We start from the raw sequence: 17,441 nt of genomic DNA, 5'->3' as shown, positions 1-17,441 counted from the left end.
ACAGGAGGGGTGAGGGAAGGGGTGTTGTGGAGAGTGCCAAGCCAGGCTGTTGATGAGAGTGTGGGAAGATTTGAGAGAAGGGAAAAATCAAGAGGAGGCTCTGTGCCAGCTGGGAGGCCATTGGGTTGATCTCTCCCCTTTCTGCTTAAGTAGGGAAGCCTGCTGGGTGGGGTGGGAATAGGGCCAAGAAAGTAGCAGGTCTGCTGGGTGAACACGGATGGTCAGACCTGGCAAGGATGTGGCTGCCATATGGCATCAGAGCCAAGGGAGAGAGCAGACACAAAGGGAAGTAAGATGAGGAACGAGAATAAAGGAGAGTTAGCGACACAGAGGCAGTGGAGGGAGGAAGAAAGAGCGGCAGAAGAATGGCAGGTACAGAGGGCGCTCCGTGGGTCTGTGATGCAGCCCGGGCCTCCCAACCAAACATCAGAGCAAGATAATGTTACATGAATTAAAAGAAAAACCAGTAGGCAACCTTGTAGTACAGAGGAAAGCAGAGCCCTGCTCCTACGTGAGGGTGGGGGAAACAAGTTCCATGGGGTTACAGTTTTCCAAACACATCATAGAAATCTGGAAGCTACTGTTTTAAGTTAAAATCAACATAAGCAAGGACACAATCCAATACAGAAAAACTACAGACTACTTATAAATATTAATCGTATCTAAAATATAATGCAGCATACAAGATTCCTGAGAACGTCTCATTATTGACTGTTAAGGTCTTTTTAGAACATGTGGAGAAGGAAAATTACAAATGTCAATGGAGTGAGTTCTATGTTTCTGTGACGGCATGTTCAGAACCTTTTCATTTCCTTTTGGGGAGTCTTGTGACAAGCTAAAAGGCCATAGGGTGTATTCTGCTGGTTTTGTGATAATCTGACAACTATCTGTAGACCAGGAACCAGAATCTCACTGGCTTTGTTCCAATAGACTGAGGCACAGTTTAGCTTCAGGCACCTAAAAGACAGAGTGACTACAGATAGAAGACCTCAAATCTCTCTCTCCAAGTTCTGAGACCTTGCAAGCTCTCATTCTTCAGCCTGTCCGTCTGCTCCCACCACCAGTTCCTCATATAAGACAGACTCCCATGTCTCAGAAGAAGTCGTTTTAGATCAGTCCACAGTCAGCCAACTCCAAAACATCTCAGAGAATGCACTTAAGATCCTAACCACCTCATAGCTGATGGCAGGATAGCTGAGACCAAAGGAGTTGCCCAGCAGACTCATGTGAGCAACCATCAACACTTTCAAAGCTATAGAGTTTCAGGCTCATTTGTTACACAGCAACCAATGACTGATATAGTCGGACCCAAACCAGAGACTCACCTGTGCATTCATACTGTAGACCTTTCCCGTAATAGCCCTTCTCACAGACACATTCAAATTGACCTGTGTGTGTCCCACATTTGCAGCTGGCCATTCGGTCACAGCAGTCTTTTCCAGCTTCACAGAGATAAGAGCAGTGGGCCATATCCTCTTGGATAAAACTCCCAGAAGGTAGATCTACCAGGGACATAAGATATAAAGCAATTAAAAAAATAACAGTTGATTGTTCCATTCTCTAGTCATTACAAATCAAGAGCAAGATGGAGAAAATAGCTCTTCTGAGCTGTCTGATTTCCCACTCTTCCCTACCTCCACCCACACATGGATATGTGTTGTTTGCAGGAATACACTCTGGGGGCTAGCTTTGGCCAACTCAGTTATTTCAGTCTGGGACTTCATCCTAAGTGTTCCAGGCCGTGCAGGGTCATGCAGAAATGGAGCACCGCAGAATGAATGCTCCAGATGCAGCAGGTAATCAACGCCCTTGGTCCTTCAGGTCATTCCTCTGGCTTCCAACAGCAGCATTCCCTGACCTCTGAATGAGGTCAGGCAGCAGTAGCCAGACTTTCCAAATCCTGTTCAAGTTAGAAATAAAACCGCAATCCTGACCACTGTGGAAGGGTGCTGCTGACTGCGGGCTACTGTCTCTAGAATAAATAACATCATGTCTGTAGTCATCTGATTCAAGAACATCACCACATAAGTTAAATGACACAGCCATCATCCAGCCTGCTTCTTAGTTTTAAGTATAGGAACACATGTTATACAGAAAGAGACAGTTCTGAGTATTTGAGCCAAGAGCTGAAAGAAAGCATGCCAGGAATCCCTGAGCAGAGCCATTCAGAAACAGACTTAAGGCAGGGTTAAGGCTGCAGATTACTGAGCTAGGATGGATGGCCTCGAATGGAGCAAGCGGTAAGTCTACATCTTCAGCTGAAGAAGTTAAGAGATCTTAGCCTGAATTCCAGCACTAGGGTCAGGCTGCCAAGTCCAGATTCAGGGATGGGCCCCTAGGAAGAATGCAAGTGGGTGACTGCTGGCTAAGCAGACAGTCTGCAGATGAAGATCTGGGAAAGAGATGCGAGATGGTCTCAAATAGGAAACATCTGAACTTACGCTGAGTTTGTACAGCAGCTAGGGACAAAAGTTAGGGGAAGGCTCCGTCTCCAGGAAAGGAGATCAGAAAAACGAGGCACCGCCTTAAAACTCCAGCTCAGCGGCAAAGCTGTGGGTGAAAGGTTTGCACTGTGGTCCCTGGGAATTAGTTCTGAGAAACTGGACCAGAGGTTTGTTTGCAACAGAAGACCTTAGGGAGCAAGAAAAGCCTGGCTATCGAAGTTGGTATGGTAGCATTCGGGCCCAGGAGAGGAGTTAAGTGGAAATCTATGCTGCAATCTGGGGCTACTAAGAGTGTTCAGAAACAGAGGGTCTGGGGGCTGAAAGTGGATCCGTCCAAATTGAAGCGTATGGAGGAGAGGACATCAGACTCACCTCTGATGCCATCATATCTTTTCAGTAAAAGCAGAGATTCTTCTTACCAACTCTGGAGAGTCAACCAAAGTATGACACACTCTAGATGTTAGTTTAGTGTAATACATGTGGTGCCTTGTAAGTCCAGTGTGTGACAGTTAAACAGCCTTTTCCTTGACAGCCCTGTCTGCCCTGATTTCTTCACTAACTCACTTTAGTCACTGGTCCGGTAAGACAGAGAGGAACAACTGGACTAGAGATTCATTTGATATAACATCTATAGATCACAGCACCCCTAACTTTATACTTTCATCTAGTAACACCCACTATATAATATACCACCTAGTAATACCCACTATACAATATACCACCTAGTAACACCCACTATATAATATACCATCTAGTAACACCCACTCTATAATATACCACCTAGTAACACCCACTATATAATATACCATCTAGTAACACCCACTATATAATATACCATCTAGTAACACCCACTCTATAATATACCATCTAGTAACATCCACTATATAATATACCATCTAGTAGCATCCACTATATAATATACCATCTAGTGTCCCCAACTATAACCTCCCTGCTTCCCCAGCTAGCACACCACTTGCTCTAAAAAGGGAGAAACAAAGGAAGTGCCAGTTACTTATGGCCATGTACTAGACACTGCAGCCTTGGTCAAATGTAGAGATCTCATCCTCTTGAGAAAACCGGGTACACATTATTACATAATTCCTGTTTTGAAAGAGGAGACGGTTGAAGCCCATACTTGATTGCCTGAAGCAGTTAATAACAAATGACCCATTAGCATTTATATTTAATAAGTAATTGATAGCAAAAGAAGTGGTTACTGAGCCCTTAAACATGCCATTAGTAATTTTCTTTCTATTGCATCTATATAGTGTGCGTATGTGGGCATACATTGGTTCCCTCTTTTCACCATGTGGGTCCCGGGGATCAAACTCAGGTTGTCCATCTTGGCAGCGAGCACCTTTTACCCAATGGTCCATTTTGCACACCTCATCAACAATTTTCTAGATGCCTTTTGTGCTTTAACTATTTGACTCTTGTAGCAAGCCTGTGAAGTAAGACTCCTCTCATTCCCTATTCCACTAACTAGAAACCCGAGAAGTGTCAAAAGACAGATAATTCATCCCCAAATCACTCACTTAGTAGATGATGAAACAAGGATCCAAATCCAAGAGTTCTGAATTTTTATGACTTAGCTCTTAAAAATTAAACTTCAGTTACAGGCCTAGGATTTAAACCTAAGCCTGGTTTTGCTCCCCACACTCACCTCCTCCCCACTTTCAAGCCCTGCTCTAAGTCCCTCTCCATTTCTAAGATTCTTACCCCCAATAAGCTTAGCTAGTACCCCCACCCTACCCCAGAGAGTCTGATCCTTTTGCTAGACCCACAGCAGTAGCCTGAGAGTCCACTGGAAGCTCTTCTCTTGGAATTCCACCAGGGCTAACCTGGTCGTTTTGGTTGGTTTGTTTGCTTGTATGTTTATTTTTTTAGCCTCACCGGATGCTTCAAATCCATTGCTATGATTCCCACCTTATGCCAAATTTCTCACTTGAGTACCTGCCAGGATCATGCCCAATTTGGCACATGGCTAAATCTCCTGTCAACTCCTCACAGTCTGCATTCTTTTCCCCTCATTCAAATTACAATAGGCAAGTCCATCTAACTGAGAATGGTACATCTAAACATCCTCATACGCGGTTCGTCAAGGACTCCCATGAATGCATTTGCTAATTTTTCACCCCCTTTAGGACTGACGTTCTTAAGACAAAAGCGATTTATCTCCGAGTTGTCAGGGCAAGAAGTATGTGTTAAGTGTTTAGTGCCCTATCTCCCCGCGTATTTCTGGAAACATTCTGGTGAGGTTCAATGCTCATGTCTCAGAATGTTTACTTCATCTGTCCAGATAGCTGTAAATGCGATCTCAGTCAAGGCTCCCCACTCTGTGTGTGGCCTCCAAACACACCTCAATTCATCCCATGGATCTAGGTGGGAACATATGGATGTTCTAGGGAAAATTCAGCACAGCTGTTAAGAAACAAAGCAAAACAAGGTTTCTGCCAGGTCGGGATGCCCTCTCTGGGCAGTTCAGAGTATGATAGGACACCCAAAGCACTCACAAGCCTCGAGAGTTTGAAATCATTCTTCTTCATGCAACAAGAGAAACAAAACAAAAACCAAAACCAGACAACAACAACAACACTTCAAGGTACCTGTAATGCTATTAACTTCCATTACCTTCATGCAATGCCCTGCGAGCTAAAGCCTCAAATTCTTCAAAACTGTGAAGCAGGTAGCAGTGTTCCTCCTTTGGGGTGGAAGCCATGTCGTTCAGTTCCCGGATATTCCCCTGCCAAATCCCGAACGTGAAGATCTCCACTCCAAAGTCCCGCAGCGACGCTGCGATGGGTCTGGGGTCTCCGCCGTTGGAATAGCCATCGGTGATGAGAAATATGACTTTGGTGGAGTTTTCTCTAGAGTGACGAAGGATTTGCTGTAAGGACACAGGAAAGATCCGAGTGTGAGTGGCCCCAGACCCACTGCTTCCTTATCTGGCTAAGGCAGCACCTGAGAGACGCCGGTCAGCGAGAGAAAAACAGAAAACAGGCAGAGACTGGGATCTGCAACGGCCTTGCAGATGCGAAACGAGCCTCAAAACCATGTACAATGTGTTATCATCATCATTGCTATAACCACGTCACCATCATCCTCATCGCCACAGAGCTTGCCAATGAAGAACAAGGGTTTACAGAACGACATTGATTCAATAATTGCCACTTCCTGTGAAGCTAACCTATCGGTTCTCCAGTCCTGGAAACGTGAACCAACCCTGAGTTCTATGCATCCACATTGCACCTCTCTCTCTATCGAAACCACCCCCACTAGAAAAATTTATCAGAAAGTGTCTTTTCCAGGGTTTATGATGGCTGACCTTCTTCCTATATTTGTTTTTCCACTACTCCTTCAAAAATGTAGAATTGATCCACTACTTCATCTTTTCGGACCACCCAGATTCGCATAAAATCAGCAGGTTTTGGCAGCATTCTATCTTCATGAGAAAACATGGATTCACTAAGCCTGAAATGTGAGCTTTATTGTTTTAGGACAGGTCATTTTGTTTTACGATGCGTGTGTAGTTCCTTCGCCCTGGACAGAAGCACAGATGAAGCTTTTAACACTCCGTTGCCAGAGATGCTTTACAATGTCAAACCTCAAAGGCACAAGAACTCCAGGTGTGGATCTAGCATTGTCATCTAATTTTCTATTGTGGCTTTTCGTCAGAATTTTGTGGGAAAGGCAAGGAAGTACCAGGATACATTTTCTAGCCAGATCTTACTTAGAAGGCAGCCTGGCTTATTAGGCAATAACGGGAGGGCCACTGCCCATTTTCTAGAAAGTGGGCCAGAACAGCAACAATTATACCCTACATTTGTCAAAATTAAAATAAGGTATGGTCTGAAGGATAAATTCGATTCCACTTACTTTAGGGAGTAGGTTCACGAGCTGGTCTAGATTGTTTTCAGATGTTAAGACCAATATCTGTATGAAGTCTATCGCTAGATACTCAGTGGATGCTGCTTATAATTGAATTGTTCTTACCTGAACTTAGCTACTGTGAGCTGCAACTAAACCGGCCAAACCTGAATGTACAGAAAATCGAACTGAAAATGACTCCAGAAACCACCTAGAGGGCCAGCAGTTTGAGAAGAGGTGTTTAAGTACGTCACCACAGCCCCCAAGAATCAAGCCCAGTACTGCGAGCTAGATCAGATGGGAGCCTAGAAAGAAGGCTGTGTGTGTGACAGAACAGGACACACAATGTTAACAGACATTCCTCAGCTACACACCAGGGCCTCAAATTCCTCAGCTACACACCAGGGCCTCAATCAGCAGCCTTCATGGTCTTGGATCTCACAGTTTAAAAAGCTGTCCACTTGATGAAGGACAAGTGGTCTGGGATGACTGCACGACAAGTGTGGGACTTTTCTAATCCGCAGACAAGAGCCTTTGGGGAGAAGGGGAGGGAAAAGGCTGGAGAAAGGAGACGTTATACTCTTGAGTGAGACCCTGAAGTCTGGACCAGTCTGTCTCCACACCCAATTGAGTCCCAGAGAAGATGACAGATAGACATCTCTTGAGGCCCCAAGAGTCACAGATCCTCTTCCATTTGGATATTCAGGATGGAAGCTTGACCATGAATGAGGCCATTGTACAACTCAGAAAACAGACGCTCAGAGATCTGAGGGGTGAACATTCCCCAGGCAGCTTTGCAAAAGGGGGAAAGAGGAGGAAGTCTAAACATGACTCATCTGTCAAAAGGGAAGTACTGGAAACTTCTAGTTTTGAGTTTTCTTGGATGCTTGTAGATGGCTAGTCTTGTTTCCTCATCATGTGGAAGAGCGTATCAAAGAAAAAGTTCTAGGCTGGGGGTAGAGCGCATGGCTAGTATGACCCACACCTGGGCTCCACCCCCAAAACAATGTAAAGAAATGTCCACGAATATACATTCCGTTCAGCATTAGTAAGATAGAGTTTTAAAAGCCATCACCAGCCCATAAGAAAATGTTTCGTCTCAACACACAGTTTCTCACCCCAGTGGGACTCCCTGGTACCTTGGGAGGTAAGTAGGGAATCTCATTTGGACCTCGGCACCTCTACACATTTATAGGACGAGAGATGAGGGGCAGGGATGACAGGAGAAGGCGACTTTGCTGCACAGCTCGAGGGTGTTTGCAGTGGCAGCCAGGCATTTCGAGGGTAAGGGCGTTTCAATTGCAAGTGTGGTCTTCTCCCATGAGATCCACTGAGGGCAGGCTATTTAAATTCCTTGGTATCTGAATCTAGAGAACACTCTGTCTACATTGGCCAATAAAGAGCAGCTCTTTCTGTGCTCAGGAGAAAGCCTCAGAGACTTCTGCCTCCTCCTCACTCTAAACCTGCTCAAATACTCGCCTATGTGTCACACTAAAATTGTTATTTTAAAAATCCTTAAGTTTTGTTTTACTTTAGTGAACAGTAGAGACTACCTTCATTTTTATTCAAGTAGAGAATTATTTCCCCCACTCATTCACGGATCAATCCTCTCCTTTTTGTTTTATTCTCTGTCTCTCTGTTCTTGGTTAATAACCACACAGTGTGGGGTGCTATTGCTTTACATTCTTTTTTTATCTTGGAAAGGAAGTTTTAACCATCTTTTTTCTTTTTTTAAAGTATTTGTGGTTAGACTTAAATATTTCCTTTGCCAGCTGAGCTTGAGAATCAGCTCATGAAATTTTTCTCTAAATTCTGTTTGACCCAGTAGTTTCACACACACACACACACACACACACACACACACACACACACACACACACACACACACACACACACAAAATCAATCAATCAATCAAAGACTAACCCAGTAGAAATGAGCTGGTTGCTCTCTAAATACCATTATCCACTAGAAGGTGCCAGAAACTTGTGAAGAAAGTGTTTGATTTCTGTCCAAAGGCAGGAAATGTACAACACAGGTTGAGGCTTCTCACATAGAAAACAGAGAGGCCTGAGACTAGCAAAGACAAAGAAACCAGGGACAGCTGCAAAACTCCTTCTGCAGGCCAATGAGGGGCAGCTTGGGTACGGATGAAGATGAGAAATTGAATGCACTTAAGTTTCTCAAGTTTAATTATACATATGGGGGGGTGTTTATATTAGTAGTATGTATACATTAAAGTTCTACAAACAAACAATAATTGGAATGGCCTGAAACACCCATATGAACACATGTATTGCTCAATACTATTCCTGGGGAAAAGCTCAATTATCTGTTTAGAATGACATGAGGTAATTTGTTTGTAAACTTCTATTTTTCTGTGGTCGGAGGGAAAGACTTTGTTCCAGCCCTCCAGGAGGCAGTGGGTTGTGTCTGCAACCTAGTGAAGAGCAAAGATGGAGATAGACATAGACTCGAGTTCCGTTCAGAAGTCGCAATTGCATCTCCACAGACACTTCACAGTGCTCATGGTCATTTTGAATGGCCGGTTGACAAGGTCATGGCAGCTAACTGTAAGCAAGACACTGAAAACCTGAGAGTAATGATCAAAGGGGAAAGAGAGAAGCAGAGTTCTTTTCCATCGTGGTACTTTCGATCATGCTATCACGAGCAGTGTATGTGTAAAGAATGTGCTCATAAATGTTTGTTCAATGAACCGAGGGGGGAAACTAGGATACTGGAACGAGTTGGTCTGGAGTAAGTAGTAGGAATGTGAGTGTGTAAACGTGTACTATTCATACAAAAAATATTCTAGGTGGATTTGGACAGAGGTAATAGATGGTGGATATGGTCAATAAACATTGTATAAATATATGAATAGTTCAACGAATAAAAAATATTTTAAATGATATAACATTTAATTTTCTTTTTGTGCCTTCCATTACAAACACAACCTTTCCTGGAATGTCAGCCTCAGTTGACCCCAGACCTTTCCTCCATGTCTGCATGGACTTCAGCACGTCCTTCTCACAGTCACTGCTCATCAGACACACAGACTCTAAGCTGGGTGGGAGGCAGAGGGAAGGTTCAGTGGGTAAGAGCATTGGTTGCTATTGCAGAGGACCCAGGCTTAGTTCTAAGCACCCATATGGTGGCTCAAAACCCTCCGTAACTCCAGTTCCAGGGAATCTGACGTCCTCTTCTGACCTCCACGGGCACCAGGAACACATGCAGATCAAACACTTCATACACAGAGGAAAAATAAATAAATAAATAAATCTTAAAAAAAATAAAAAACAGACAAAACCTTGAGCTATGATTCTGCTATTTTCTCTTTGCAGAGACACTGATCAGCATTTCCAGGAGCCGTCAGGTCTGTTGGCAGGTCAATCCATGAAGCTGAAGATAAGAATAATGGCAGGACTAGTGGTCCAAGCAAAGAGTTACACAAGCTCTGGGTTTGGAATGTGCATTAAAGATGGACAAGGGAGGATGTATTACTGAAAATAATTTACAGCTCTCCCCATCTATTTGGCTCATTATTCTTGAATTAAAACATAATTCAAATAAAACATTTTTTCATACCAGGATTTCAGAGCCAAATGGGTCTGTGATAATGGCTGTGGAATGTGGTAGAAGTCTGGCATTTTTCTTTTGTGTTTCTGAAACAGTTTGCATCATCTGCTACATATTTTTTCAGGGGGTGTTCAGAATACTGAATGAGACAAAGGATCCTGCCAAATCAAAAGTGGACATGGATTCTGTATGGCAAAAGGTTATCGCCATCTGCATTGTATCACGCCTCTGATTTGCTTGTATAAACAGCTGGCAAGAAAAAGAGGCTTCCTGAGTCCAGCAATAGTCATCAGAATGATAAAAATGCAGGATTGTGCAATTCAGGTTTAACAGGGAGATCCATCATCCTTACACAAGACTGCACCCCCCACTTGCACCCCTACCCAAAGCGTTTTTTTTCCCTCCAAAGAGCTGTTGCAAAAATGTTCTGGAAACAGTTGGAGACGACAGTAAAAGCAGAAAGAGACAACACTTTCTCTTGAACCCTGATCCTTAAACTACAGAACACAACATGAGCCACTTCGAGACCCAAACTGCAACGACCCGTTACAACCAGCCTGTCCTGGGGATGCCAACTAGAGAAAGCCATTATTCACCCTTTAATGACTTCATACGGTGGACAAATCCACCCTGTGACTGTGTCTGAGGACCTCTTTGCCACGGAGCAGAAAGTTAGTAAAGCAAGTCAGAGTTTCCACTTGACTTCCACCCAGTGCTTTTCTTTGCTGGGAAACATCAAGCACAAACTGAGCCCTGGAAGTTACATGTAGGACTCCCTCACCTCCATACTCCAACTTTCCTCCAGTTCCAGCTATTATTCCATTTTATGCTGTCTGATATTCTTTGGGAATGTTTTCTTTATGTATATTCTGGAGTTCACAGGAGAAGACGTTTCTCTGTTGGGTCACCATCTCCTGGATGTCATCCACTCCAGTTTTTCTTTTCTCTCTTTTTGTTTTCTTCAATTTTGATCTCATCCTAATGCCGTCTGGATCCAGCGGGGGCATCTCAAGCCTTTTCTTGAATATCATTTTTGTTGTTGCTTGTTCGTGTAATGTTATTATTTTATTCCCTTCTACCTATTAAGAAATATATATATGAATATATATATTCATATATATATACACATACATATATGAAATTCTCAAAGAATCCATTTTTAAAATAATAAAAGAATTGAGATTAGAATTGTACTTTTTCTTTCTAGCTATAATATTTCTTTACCTTACTCGGTTCTCTCTTTATTCCTTACAGTTTTGTCTTAATTTCACTTTGTTGTCTGTCCATTTTTTGCCTCTCTGAATCTGTTTTTTATTTATTTAAAGGCATACAGCCAATCTTTATCATGTCTATCAGAGAATAATCAAAGAAACCAGAGGGATCTGAGGGCTTGTCCCTTTTGTTTTGCTTATCCATGAACAAAGGTATGCGTTTAGGTAAACCATTTGCCACAAACAACAAACATCTGGGAGAAGTAGGTGCTTGGAGTCCTTAGCTATCAATATTCCTATCTATTATTATTGCCATTATGACCATTATCATTATTATTAAAATAAGCTGATAACCGACAGAAGTGACAAGGGATGAGGGTTATGAATAAGCTACCTTCTATGTTGGTTTGAATGCAGATGAGCTAAGTCAACACTGCCCAGGAGAACTTTCTGTTCTGATTGGCAGTTGTCCTAGTTAGCTTTCTTATTGCTGTGATAAGACACCATGACCAAAAGCAATTTTGGGAGGGAAGGCTTTATCTCAGCTTACAGTTTATACTCTACCATGAAGGGAAGTCAGGGCAGAAACCCAAGCAGGAACCCGGAAGCAAAAACTGAAGCAGAAGCCATGAAGGAACACCGCTGACTGGCTTGGTTCCACGGCTTGCTCAGCCTGCTTTATTACAACACCCAGGACCACCTGCCCAGGGGTAGCACCACCAACAGTGGACAGGGTGCTTCCACACCAACCAATAAATCAAAAAATTGTCCCATAGACTTGCCTACAGGCCAATTTGATGGGGTTATTTTCTCAGTTGAGGTTCCCTCTTCTCAAGTGACCCTGGCTTGTGTCAAGTTAACAAAAACTCAGCAGCAGAGCAGGTTATCTGTGTGTCAACATGATGACCTTCACCACATGTGACTGTGGAGCACTTGTAGCTGGGAACCAAATTGATAATTGTCCTTAATTTTAATTAACTTATATTTAAGTAGACAAACATGGCTAGAGGGTACAGGATTGGCCAGTACAGACCAAGAGAGCTGTATTTTCACTCCAGGACAAACACAGAAAATCTAGAGCAGGTTTCTGATATTCTGTAAATGAGAGAAATGCAAAATCAACTTGAGTATCTAGAAATAATGAAATTTTCTGCTTTTTCAATGAATACAACATTATGATAAAATTATATAATTCATGCAATAAATGATATAGTCTTAATTGTTAATGATGCTTGTTTATTGATTGTGGGGCATGGATGTACCATGTACATAAGTGGAGGTTGGAGGATAACTTCCAGTGGTTGGTTCTCTTCTACCACGTGGGACATGGAGACTGAACTCAGGTCGTCAGGCATGGTGGCAGGAACCTTCACTCATTGGACCATCTCACCAGCCCTAAATTATTTATCTCGAGACAAAAGTAGAAACTGTAGAAACTCAGCAGATCCCAAGTAGATAAGGAATAAATCAGTGATTTATTTTTTCTTCACCAATAATTAAGATTCTTTTGAAAAGTCTAACAAAGATTCTAAGATATATCATTAGAAAGTGATACTTGGTTTTGTTACTGCTCTGATCTCTTCTCTCTCTCTCTCTCTCTCTCTCTCTCTCTCTCTCTCTCTCTCTCTCTCCCTCTCTCTTTCTATTAGAAAACAAAGAACAAATTGTACAATATACACATCATGCTCATCAAACACATTTTAGTGTCCTTAAAAGATAAAGAAAATTTACAGATATCTAACTAAAAAGAGAAAAATAACAGGAAACTAGGTGTGTATTTTGACCAAACCAAACAAAGGCAATGAAAGAAAGCAAAAAAAAAAAAAATAGAAGGGATAGATGGATGGATGGATGGAAGGAGGGCAAGTGGTCTATTGGTAGAATGTATAAAAATATTTAGTTTTACTAATGCCAAAATATATTAAGTTAAATAATAATAATAACTTTCTTTTTGACTTCTCACATGCGATGGTTATTTAAATATTTTTAAATTATTAAACATGTGGAGAAGCAGAGATTGCTGGGAAAGACACTGGAACCTTTAACATTTGGAATGTCATTTGAGAAAGTCATCCAAGTCTTACATTTGTCACACAATTTGCTCTTAAATTCTACAGTTATTGGATATCATGAGGAAATAGCCATGCATCCATACACAAGTAATCAAAAGGCTTTGCATCTTAGAGTAATTTGAAATCATAAAAAGATCAGAAACTATTCAATTCCAACAACAAAATACCAGTTAAATAAATATGAGGAAATACTGAAGTGTGAACATACTGTATTTTGTAAATATATGTGTGTAAACGAGTGTTTGAGTATGGTTGACAACACACACATCATAATATCCGACTATCTCCTAACAGTGTATTTAGGGGATTTTTGCTTACTTCTACCATGTAGAGTTGCATCATTTCATATTTTTCTTTTTCCTCTCCTTTGTGCCTTCCCCAGAAGTCAACGACTCCTAAGCCTACATCAAATTAAACTCCAAGGTTCACCCACATGAAGCTCCAAGATTTCCCTAGTGGGCATCTCTGTCTGAATGTACTACAAGGTCTTCCAAACACAGTATATCCAATTCATGCACAAATAATTCTGTCTTCAATACCTCATATCCCCTGTCTTCCAAATTAAAATTCCAGAGTGACATATGGTGGCTTTGTTCTGGTCTATCACACTGTTAGTCACCACCCAAACCAATGCATTTCACCCATGTTACCTGCCTACTGCTTAGTCTCATTGCCTCAGCCTTGCTCCAGGCAGCCATTTAAGCATCTCTAGAGGAGGGGGTTCTTCTTGCAAGTCCATTTTCTGACCTGCCATTAAGGTTATTTTTTCTGAAATCCAATGCAATCATGTTTCTAACTTTCAATATTGTCAATCTGTCTATCTGTAAAATGAAACGCAAACTCTTTCCCAAGCTCTTCTACTATCCAGTCCTAAACAAGCCTTCTAGCCACTTCCCTTCCCACATGCCTGCCTCTTCTTGAGTCCACCATGCCACCTCCTCACTCTGGTTCAGCTATGGTGGCCCAGTTGGGGCTTTCCAAATGGAAAATACTTTCTTATTTTAGTGCCTGAAAATTCCACATAACTCTTTTTCATTTTTCCAACAATGCCTCCCATCCTCTTTTAATAGTCTACCTATTAAATAGTCTATAGTTTAGATTTAAAGTTTGTTTTGTAGAAACTTCTTCTTAATTAGCCATAAAACAAACCCATCTTGGTGAACCTGTTCATCTTTCATCATTCTAAATCCATCAAATTAAGGTTGATGCTTGTATGTCTGGCTGTGTCCTAAAGTAGACTTAAATGTGACAAATTAATCTTACATTTTTACTCTGTTGGTGACTAGGAGCCAGGCATGGTGACACATTCCTGTAATCCAGAGTGGAGGCAGGAGGATCAGGAGTTCAAAACCAGTCTGAGATATATGAAACCCTGTCTCCAGACTAACGTGAGGCCTACAAATGAACAGATAGATACATGGTATAATATTTGCTCTCTATATGTCCAACATGCAGGATAAAATAGTAAACTCAAGACCAAAGAGTGAATCTTGTTGTGCTCTTCTGAACTGAAAACTGTCCAATATCATCTTCATGCTCATTTCAGCACATCCATTGTGGGTGTCTATAGCACACCAGGCACTGTGTTGAGTGTTTCCTAACTGCGCTTGCTATTTAGTGGGAGAAAAGAACACAAACCAAATTGGATAAAAATGTCAGAAGCCTAAGTGGAGTATTGTGCAGCAATGAAACTTTTCCATTAATCTTGTGATTTCAAATGAATCATATTTAGTATGTCTCATTTATTGCAAGTATTTACTCAACCATCACAGACTGAAATTCTAGAATGGGAAAAAATGTTGGCTCAGGGAGTCTTTAGGCTATTTGTGACAGTCTAGCCAAATCACAGAGGAACCAGAGGGTCAGAGGAGAACTTAATCTCAGATTTATGGGTCCACAGTTCATCCACCCACGTACATGCCTTAGTTATTAAACAAGGACACATATCAGATTGAAAAGGACCCATGGGGACAGTACATCAAATCAGAAAATGGTGTGCACAGGAGTTGATGAGTAGCAGACCTAATCCAGACTATAAAACAACAGAACAGATTCACAAGGACCAAACAATTTCCTACTCATGCCAACCTCCAACATCCACTCCTTTCACCCAGAGCTCCAGAAAATCTGAATAGTAAAAGTAGAGCCATCAGAATACCAAATGCCCTATCACAGGTGAGCACACTATTAACCTGTCACAGACAAGCACACTGCTAACCTATCACAGACAAACACACTATTAACCTATCACAGACAAGCACACTGTTAACCTAACACAGACAAGCACACTGTTAACCTGTCACAGGCAAGCACACTGTTAACCTGTCACAGACAAGCACACTGCTAACCTATCACAGACAAGCACACTGCTAACCTATCACAGACAAGCACACTGCTAACCTGTCACAGAGAAACACACTGTTAACCTGTCACAGACAAGCACACTGTTAACCTGTCACAGACAAGCACACTGCTAACTTGTCACAGACAAGCACACTGCTAACCTGTCACAGAGAAACACACTGTTAACCTGTCACAGACAAGCACACTGCTAACCTATCACAGGCAAGCACACTGTTAACCTAACACAGACAAGCACACTGCTAACTTGTCACAGACAAGCACACTGCTAACTTGTCACAGACAAGCACACTGCTAACCTACCACAGACAAGCACACGTCTAACTTGTCACAGAAAGCACGCTGCTAATTTACCTTCAGATAAATATCAAAATAAACTCCATTGTTAATGTGAAAAACTTCATAAAACAACCACAGCCCAGCTGGCAAGATGGCTCAATGAGTAAAGGTGCTCACTGCCAAATCTGAATTCAGTCCCACCGGGAACCACATGGTGGAAGGAGAGAACCTACTCCTCCTACAAGTTGTCCTCTGACATCCACACATGCACCATGGTGCACACGCATACACACACACACACATACACACACACACACACACACACACACACACACACACACACATACACACACACACACACACACACACATACACACACACACACACACACATACACACACACATACACACACACACACACACACATACACACACACACACACACACACACAGTATAATAAAAATAATAGTAATTGATATATTAAATGTCTATACAATATTGTAAGATAGCATTTAGTGCTCAAAATCAAATATGAATCATTCATTCATGTGATTCACATAGAAAAATCAAAGGACAAAAACAATCTCAAGTGCTACAAATATCATCGGCAAGTGGCCATACACTTATAATTTTGCAAGTGAATTAAAGAATAGAAAAATGTTTACTTAGTATGACAAATAGGAATTACCATAAAACTAATGGCCAAAATAATGCTTGAAGCACCCTCACTAAACTCAAGAATGAGACAAAAAGTCCCCATTATTGAAGAGTGGGAATTCCAGCTAATATGATTGGGCAAAAAACAGAGATAAATCTAGTAATAAAAAGATCCTATTTCAGATGGAAGGAAATCAGGATAAAGAAATAGTGAGAGATGTTGAGAAAAAAATATATGCATAAGTATTCTAATTATAAAATGTCATAGTAACAAGTGACCATGAATAGATTTAAAAATTCATTTTGGGGCTAGGGGTGCACCTCAGTGCTACAGCACTAGTGTTTCTAATGTGTGTCAGGTCCTGGGTTCTATCCCTGGTTCCACAGATACACAAAAGGTACCTTTGAAGAGTCCAGTCATGGTTATGTCTACATGATAACATATACTTGAAACATGCTCATTAGGAGAAGATCTTCTTGTATGGGAAATTATTCAGTATTCAACTTCAAAAGTAAAAATTAGGAAGTATTTCCTTATATATCACGAGTAAGTATCAATGAACTCACACAAACATAAAAAAGGATATGAATAAAAACTATGGCAGTTGTAGTTCCTCGCTTCATCTGAAACTACTAACGGCTGTATTATTTTTTTTTTTTTTTTTTTTTTTTTTTTTTTTTTTTTTTTGGTTTTTCGAGACAGGGTTTCTCTGTGTAGCTTTGCGCCTTTCCTGGAACTCACTTGGTAGCCCAGGCTGGCCTCGAACTCACAGAGATCCGCCGGCCTCTGCCTCCCGAGTGCTGGGATTAAAGGCGTGCGCCACCACCGCCCGGCCGGCTGTATTATTTTTATTAGGGAGTTAGACAGTGCAAGTTAATTAAAAATTCATGGTCATCATTGAACTAAAGGGTTTTTCATTTAAAAAATCTTCTTAGGTTACAGTTTATTAGAAAATAACAAACTCTGCCACCTGA

The 17,441-nt window shown here is 41.6% G+C and overlaps 1 protein-coding gene across 1 annotated transcript in view; it reads right to left on the bottom strand.

Moving 5' to 3' along the window:
• Positions 1-17,441, bottom strand: part of Svep1 (sushi, von Willebrand factor type A, EGF and pentraxin domain containing 1) — a 177,861-nt gene that overhangs the window by 145,092 nt on the left and 15,328 nt on the right. Inside the window, exons 2-3 of the mRNA XM_052717725.1 lie at positions 5,076-5,331; positions 1,326-1,502 (exon numbers count right to left, since the gene is read on the bottom strand). Of these exons, the coding sequence (XP_052573685.1) occupies positions 1,326-1,502; positions 5,076-5,331 (433 nt within the window). The remainder of the gene's footprint in view (positions 1-1,325; positions 1,503-5,075; positions 5,332-17,441) is intronic.

This window comes from Peromyscus californicus, unplaced genomic scaffold (genome assembly GCF_007827085.1).
Source record: "Peromyscus californicus insignis strain IS unplaced genomic scaffold, ASM782708v3 Scaffold_5__1_contigs__length_169319896, whole genome shotgun sequence".
In the NCBI taxonomy this organism is placed as follows: domain Eukaryota; kingdom Metazoa; phylum Chordata; class Mammalia; order Rodentia; family Cricetidae; genus Peromyscus; species Peromyscus californicus.
This window is presented reverse-complemented; position numbering and strand designations above follow the sequence as displayed.